Raw genomic sequence first — 8613 nt, 5'->3', positions numbered from 1 at the left:
TATATTTTTTATGGAACATTTGAATTACATCGTGCTATTACCTAATAAGAAAAAAGCAATTATTTAAAAAAACTATAAAAATATGAATAGATTTTAGGATTTTTTTTATTTCGTTTCAATAACTAATGGGAAATATAAATACGTAACATTAATGTTATAAATAAATTTCATAAAAAAAACATTTCTGTCATAAATAAAAAACTTTTTTAATGACAATCATTGCAATTTTCTTTAAAGAATATTTACAAATTTGTAGAAAACTTAAAATAAATATTTCCAAATATATATTTTAAATAATTTCTTTTACTTATCGATACCACAATTATATAATACATACGTAAATTAAACGTGTTAGGATTTAGAATACTATTTATATTTAGTTTGAGCCTTTAAACTGCTACATTTTTTTTCTACTTCTATGATATTTAATAGTGGTATATTTTGCTATATTATAAATAATACAATAACAATTTTTTCCATAATAACCTTAAAATTGAGTGGGAAAAAGTGAACGCTTTTTTAAGTTCTGCGTAAAAATTTATCGTTGGAAGGTTATATATATTATATACATATATATTTAATGTTAATGCTGATAGTTTATTAATATTTTACATTATATGAAATTCAAATAATGACAAAAGAAAAGACGACATCACCTGGGAAAACTTTGGTATATATGAAGTTATGTCATTTTTATACATTACTAATCACATAAGTAGTTCGACTCGAAACAAAAGAAAAATTCTATTATGAGAACCATATCTTTGGTACTAATCTATTAACCCTTTCATGTTTATTATTAGGAGGAGGCTGCAGAAGCTGTAGAACTGCATAAAATACATCCAGAAAATTTCTTTTCAAAGCTTGGGAAATCTTCTACTTTTGATATACTTTGTAATGGAATCGATGATAAAGTAAGTTCCAAACGTAAAGAAGTCAAAGACCTTTGCATTAAACTAGTAAGTCATTTAGATAAATTAAGTCAAGCGGGGGATCCCGAACGTAATAATTATTGCATTTATTTACGTTATTGGCTCTATGAAAAAATAGGTGAAATTCATACGGACAAATTTGCAAATATTGATAATGTGCCTTTTTTTAAACATCTTATTGAAGCATGGAAGAAGATGAATAGTGAAAAATTAAAAAATAAATGCGCTCCGGAAGAGTTAACACGTGTTAAATTAGATGAATTAAAAAATAGGATATTTTCGTATATATATTTTAAAAATATTGAAAAAATTAAAAAACTTAATGCTTCTGAAAATGGAACAGACTGCGATAAGTATTTAACATATCTTAACAGTTTTAAGTCAGTACACGACATATATAAGGATAAGCATTGTAGGAGGTTATTTTTGTTTACACCGAATGGTCCTGATTATTTTCCTTGTAAAGATAAGGATGTACTGATGTCTCGCATAACTGAATTAGGAAAATGCAAAGGTGCCGAGAAACCAGCTGCTACAACATCACACCTTGAAACAAAAAATGATAAAGGCGAAGGAGACCGAGGAGCTCCAGTAGATAAAAATGTTTCCGAAGGTACAACAAGACCAACAGATTCAGTAGCCGTCGCAAGCTCATCGAGTTCATCAGATACAGTAACAACTACAGTAACTTCAACACAACCAGCAACAGCTACAACAACAGTAACTGCAACACAACCAGCAACAGCTACAACAACAGTAACTGCAACACAACCAGCAACAACTACAACAAGTACAGCATCTATAGCCAGCGCAACGAAAACAGTAACTGCAACAAATACAGGAACTACGACAAGTACAAGATACTCAGGAAATCAAGGAAAACCATCAATTTGGTCAGGTTTGTCGGGTTTATTTTCTTCACCAAGATCATCAAGTTTACCACGAAAATCAGCTTTAGCAGCACAAACTTCAACAAGTACATCGAGTACAAGAACTACAGCAAGGCCAGTGCCAACAACAAGTACACCGAGTGTAAGAGGCTCGACGGTTACAGTAACCACAAATACAGCAAGTGCAGCAGGTTCAATAAGTTCAACAGGTCAAGTAGATCGAGGAGGATTAACACATCCATTGGCTGCAGAAGTCGTACCAGGAAAAACCTTGAGTCCCCTGTCGCAAGGAAGCCCTGGGTACGCTCTTAACCCAGTATCATCATATAATTCAAACACTGGGGGAGACACAAACGTTGCGACTATTGCGGATGTTCCTAGTACTTCAGAAACGTTATATGATAAGTTAGACTCAAATACTGTTAAAAATATTATCATGGCTGCAGCAGTACTTGGAATCATATTCTTCCTTTTCTACTACAATAGGGTAATTACATATTACATTTTAAAAGATAATAATATTATGTTAGAAGCTATAATTTATTTTTCCTTTAAATGTATAGTTATAAGTTAAATATATTTTTTTGCATGTTTTACATTTTCATTTTAGTCTTCTCGAATAGAATCAAGTATTAAGCCAAAAAAACGGAAAAAAAAAGCATTCGAGCATAATTATTACGAAGAGTATGAAAAGGAGTTAGCGAAGTATGAATCAGAGAATGAGTCTTTAGATTCTCTAGAAGATCGATATTATTTGACTTATCAGCCTGACCAAGACTCTTACTACTAATTATGTATATGTAAAATGAAACCATTTTGAGTGACGACATAGTGAGTACTCATATAATTGGAGAAATATATAAAAATAAAAAAATAAATATAAAGTTATAGCTGGAATATAAAAATTGATGTTAGTTACCTTGCAAAGAAGAGTTAGACATTTGCCTAATCCACAATGCGTTTATGCAAAACATGCAGAAATTGTAGCAACATTTACATAATTTAAAAATATTGAATGTGTGACATATCATATTAATTATTAAAGACAAAAACATGACACAATTGATGTGTAGCAAGATATAGTCTATTGATTAAATAAAAACGTTGGAATTGTAGTTTGTTTATATTTGGGAAAAGCCACTTTTGTAGCAATGTGTTAAATATAATAAATATATACATTTGTGTCACCATCTGTTATATAAAAATGAAAATTGAGAAAGGATATATAGCAGGTATTCACAAAAATGTTTGTATTTGCCAAGATATGGTATAAAAATAAAATTGTATATAGAAATATAAGAAAAAATGTTGTTTTTTTTGGAAGAATATATAGGACGACAATTTTAATATTGCTATGTAATTTAATAAGAATATGTTTATTTTTAACGCTTGTGATCCCATAACATTTTATACTTTATTTTTTATAATTAAAATTCTTTTAATTTTTTTTTTGTTTAGTTCTATTATCTTCTTATTTTTTTAGTATATTATTTTGAAATGACTTAAAAACCATACTAATGAGAATTAGTAGCAACCTATTTGTTTAGCAAATTTAATTGATATGATTCGATGTAACACGTGAATACACATTTTGTGTGTTTATCTACGTTGAAACCTTTTATGTTATGTTATAATCGTTTATAATGTTATAAAGGTAATTTATCAGGTGTTTTCTGTAAAATGAAAATGTCGTTTTCTTGAAATACCAGTAAAGAAGACGACACTGCATTGACACATGATAGGATAACTTATTAAATTAGTACTGATATATATTTATAAACAAACCCAATTTGGTAATTATGCAGATATATGGCAAGAAGGTATGATGGAGTACTATAAAATGTTGTAAATAAATACCTTTACGAATCATCTTCTTTTGTGAACATGCTCAACTTAAATAATAACGAGTTCATGCTTAAAATTATTGTTCAAAAAATTTATAAAGAGGAATAAAATGCATGCTGCATGAGTATATATATATTGATAAATTATAAATGAAAGTTAACCAGATAAAAATATGATAAAGAAAAAAAAATCATGCATGCATAATGAATGATAGATAGCATTATATTGATGCGTAAATATATATAAAGTTATGAAATAGTTCAGTGTGGTACGGATATTTATTAAAACAAACAATTATATGCTACAAAAAGTGATCTCTTTGTAATAAATTTTTTACTTTGGTAAATCATGAATTTTTAAGATAGCACGTCATATCTTTGAGAAACAGCTTTCTCTTTGTTTAGGAAAACCGTCAATATTTACAACGAATAATATGTACATAAAAATATAAATAAGTGTATGAATGTCTTATGGAGTTATAAGTTTTCATAATTTTGATTTCTTTATGTATAATAATAAATGCATTTTTAATTTAGGAATATGTCAAAATAGTGTAACGTTAACATAAAAATTGTGAGTTACCATTGTAGATGGTTATATAAAAGAAATATAAGTAATTAAACAGTTAATGCACATTTATATCTGTAGCTTAGTTTTATTATATAAGGAAATGCATAAGAAACGCAGCCATGTCAATTTTTTAAGATCGTATTAGAAATATTTAAATGGTGCCACTAATTGGTTTTATTTGGTTTTTTTTTATAAATATTTTAAAAAATAATAAAATACTTATAATTAGAATAATATAACACATACGATAAATTTTTGTAATTACATACGAACCTGTTGTATAAAATAAGGAATAAAATATATAGAAAAAATCTGTACATCTTTTTAATGGGTGCACTTTTTTTTACAGTGTTTTTTATCACATTTTTATGTGGATTAATACGTGTCCTTTTAGTATAATTTTCATGATAAGCAATTATGAGATAATGAAATGTAAATAAATTATTAACTTTTAAAAGTTAATTTTAAAAATGATTATATAATTGTTATAATTTCCTTTAAAAGAAATTATATCAGCATATATTATTTTATGTACATATTTATATATTTCATTTTCAGTTGCATAAATATGATTGGATAAAATGGAGTTGTATAACATTATACCTTCTTAGTCATGTTAAAAATTTTTATTTTATGTAATTTCAGTTATTTTTACATGTACTTTTATAGTTTTGCGTACACGAAAAATATATTTAATATCAGTGATTTTTAAAAATTCAGAATTCGCAATTCAGTGTATTATTAACGGTACAGCAAAATAATAAAATAACTAAAACATAATGAAACATCAAAAAGAAATGGTTAGTCATAAAAATATTTAGTTATCAATTTGTTTTAAGATTCATCTATTAATATGTAATAAATCTAACGTGGTAGCAAGTGCTTGTCTTAGGTAATATAGCTTAATGGTCAATAAAAATAATTAAAAAAGATGATTAATATAAATGGTTCTTTATTATTATTAAGAATATAGCTACAACATTGTTTTTATGTAAGGACGTTTGTCCATGCATGTAGATATTGTTATAATACGACAAAGACGTATCGTACCAATATAAAAATTGAAAAAAGAATTATTCTTGTTTTGCTAGCTAAAATTACAAAGGATAGCTCTTGTTGTGTAATTCGATAAATACAACATTTTTATAGCTAGCTAAATTTTTATAAATTTGTTTGGTAAATATATTTAATGAAAAATGTTCTTTCATAATTAAATTATTATTGAATTAATTTTAATATTTTAATTGAAACAATTTATTAAAATAATTACAACAAATTAATTTAATTTTTAAAATAATTTTATTTATAATTTTTATTAAAATATTATTTTGGTTATTTCTTTTTAATATAATTTAGTATATCCTGCATACAAAACATATTTTTATAAATTAATTTAAAATAAAATAAATATATAGTATATTAAATATAATCAAAATAATTCATATAGACTTGTTAATATTAACTGAATAAGAATATACATAATATAGTTCTAACTGTATTTTTGATAATATAAAATAATATAGCACTAATATAACAATGAATATGACACGTTTTATGAAATATTACATATTTAGCATCTTAATTGGGATAATCGCTCATTATAATAATGCGGTATAATATAGAACTATATAATATATATTTTCAGGTCGTGTTGTTTGTTGTATTTATAAAAATGCTAGTTTTTTAATGCAGCAATACGCAAATTTTTAAGTAATGTGTATATACAATTCTTTCTTTTAGAGTATCAGTATTAATGACTGTGATATAAAAAGTAACATAAATAACACAACAATTTTACGAAGTAATAGATTGTTATTAGCCGAGTCAACTATCGAAGGAAATGTAACAAAAACTGAGCAATTAGTAGCACCTGAATTAGAAGAACCTAAAGTAAAAAAAAGTAAAAACCGCTCAACTTGTAATAAATGCTTTAGTGTTCTTAGTGAAGGAATCAAATATACGGATAAACGTTTATATGAAGAATTAGAAAATGCGTATATTTCCTCAGATAAGCGCAGTAAGAATAATAGTATTGATGATATTAAAAACAAAAAAAGTTTTAAGATTAAGGTAGCTGCTTCTAAATCCACGATATATTTTCTAATGCTTTTATCGACGGTAATTTGTCCACCTGTTATTTTGATATATGTTGGATATACATTATTTTCAAAAAACGATGGAAACTCTTTTATAAAATGACATATAGGATTTTTATTAATAAAGTATGAGTATAAATGTATTATTGAGATAATAGTTATATTATAAAGTTATATATAATGATTTCGCTGAATTATATAGTGACAATTATACTAAAATGTCACCACCAGAAATGAATATAAGTAAATAATACATTTTCAGTATGACACAGAAAAGGAAAAGTAATGAATACTATTATTACGCATAATGCGTTATATAAAATTATACAATTTTTTATAAACATATCAATGTACATTTGTTTACAAATTAATGAAAAAATATATTTAATATTAAGTTATTAAAAAAATAACGTAAAAATGGATGTTTTTGTTCTACATATGATACATAGATTTATGTTAAGAACTGTCTTGAATTAACAAGAATGCAATAATAAAAAGTCGCATAATTAATATTATTTTATTGAGTGTGCATTTTATTATAGCAAGCTTATTACATATTTTATGTATTAGTATATTTTTATAAAACCATTATATTTTTTTTAGTAACAGTTTTTATTATGCTTCAAAATTTTGGTGCACTTTGTTAAATCATATGTTAATGAAAGTGTAATTTTTTTTTTTACTTTATTATAAAGAACGCATTATTGTGTTAAACTATAACATATTAAAGATAACTAAAGCTAGGTATATTTACTCGTAATTAAATATACTATTAACATATGAAATGACGTTTGTGATACTTATGATATCTCAGTGGTCGCCTAATGGAGAATATGTTCAAATGGACACTATATAGTAGTAAATAAATATTTAATTTTTATTAACATACACGTAAAGGATATATAATTTAAAATAGTGGATTATATAAAGGAGAGGCTAATCTTATTTATTGTTGTTTTTATTCTATTCCATTATTACCATGTCTCAATTGAATTTTAGCTTGATATTACAAATTAGTTATACAACCGAACTTATAATTAATTATTTTTGGCAGTTATAGATAATATTTTATTATATAAATCGTATGATAACATTTTCCAAATTGTGAAAAGGAATTATAACCATATTTTTAGCTCTTATAGAATGTATAGAAATGTTTATTTTGATGCTTTTTAGTTCGTAAGGGTTTTTAAATAATCCGTAATATATATACAATACATATTAGTAAAGGTACTCTATGAATATAATATAATTTGCTGCTATATATAACTTGGCATAGAGCGTTTTATAATTATATTTCGGTTCATTCTAAAATATTAATTATATATTTTTATAATATTCATTTTTTTTATATCTTTTCCATATATATTTGTTAGTAGTTTAAAAAAAGATATAAAGATTTTACAAAAAATTGTTATTGAATGTAATGTTCGTATTTTTTATTTACATTATAACAGAATTGTTTATTATTTCCCGTTTATCAGAATATTTCATCTTGTTATATAATTTTTTAAAAAACATATACATCAATTAATATAACTTACATGTGTGTAAAGACAATTATTTCAGGATATTATAACAATTTTTTAATTTTAAGTTAAGGAAGCATAAAATAGTATTCAAATAAGTACTAAAAAAAAGTTTATCCTCTTTTAATTTTATTTTAAACAAAATATATTAAATGAAACAATGTATAAACATACTCAATTGAATTACCTACATTTATATGTACCAGAAGAAGAGGTGCATTGCATAAAATCAGAACAACATTTCAAATAATAGACATGATTTAAAAACTTATAAAAAATAATACAGTGCTGTTATTTTCACATGCTGATTACAATAGTGTAATCCAATTTTCCTTGTGAATTTTGTAAAATTATGAATATTTAGAAATAAAAGAACTAAAAATAAATTACTACTAAAAAATGTATTAGCTACTATTTAATGAATTACATAAATGATCAATTTTTTAATATGAATAATGATCACTCTGATGAATACTCAAAAGCGCTATAGGAAAATGGGATACTTCTTGTTTCACTTCCATTTGAAGGTTGCTGTAGTACCCTCTGGAGTTTTTCGTTCATATGCGATTGTTTCTTCCTTTTCCTCTTAGTAAGAAAACTCCACAAAGGAGTGTACTATTAAAAAAAATTGGTAAATTTACAATTTAATCATTATATATAATTAAAAAAATATGAATAATTTCTTTAATGCAATAAATTTTAATTTACTTTAAAAAGAAGGCCCAATAACAGAACAATTCCTACGGGTATT

At 24.8% G+C, this 8613-nt stretch overlaps 1 protein-coding gene across 1 annotated transcript, besides 1 other annotated feature; it reads left to right on the top strand.

Annotated features, from left to right (window-relative positions):
- Positions 1-631: 631 nt before the first annotated feature.
- Positions 632-2612, top strand: PVX_115985 (variable surface protein Vir, putative; the record flags this gene model as incomplete). Its single annotated transcript, XM_001612548.1, has 3 exons — positions 632-670; positions 804-2309; positions 2433-2612. The coding sequence occupies 3 exons, from the start codon at positions 632-634 to the stop codon at positions 2610-2612; spliced, it is 1725 nt and encodes a 574-aa protein (XP_001612598.1).
- Positions 2613-5046: 2434 nt separating this feature from the next.
- Positions 5047-5167: a microsatellite.
- Positions 5168-8613: the final 3446 nt, after the last annotated feature.

Source organism: Plasmodium vivax, genomic scaffold (assembly GCF_000002415.2).
Source record: "Plasmodium vivax scf_7177 genomic scaffold, whole genome shotgun sequence".
Classification (NCBI taxonomy): Eukaryota; Apicomplexa; class Aconoidasida; order Haemosporida; family Plasmodiidae; genus Plasmodium; species Plasmodium vivax.
This window is presented reverse-complemented; position numbering and strand designations above follow the sequence as displayed.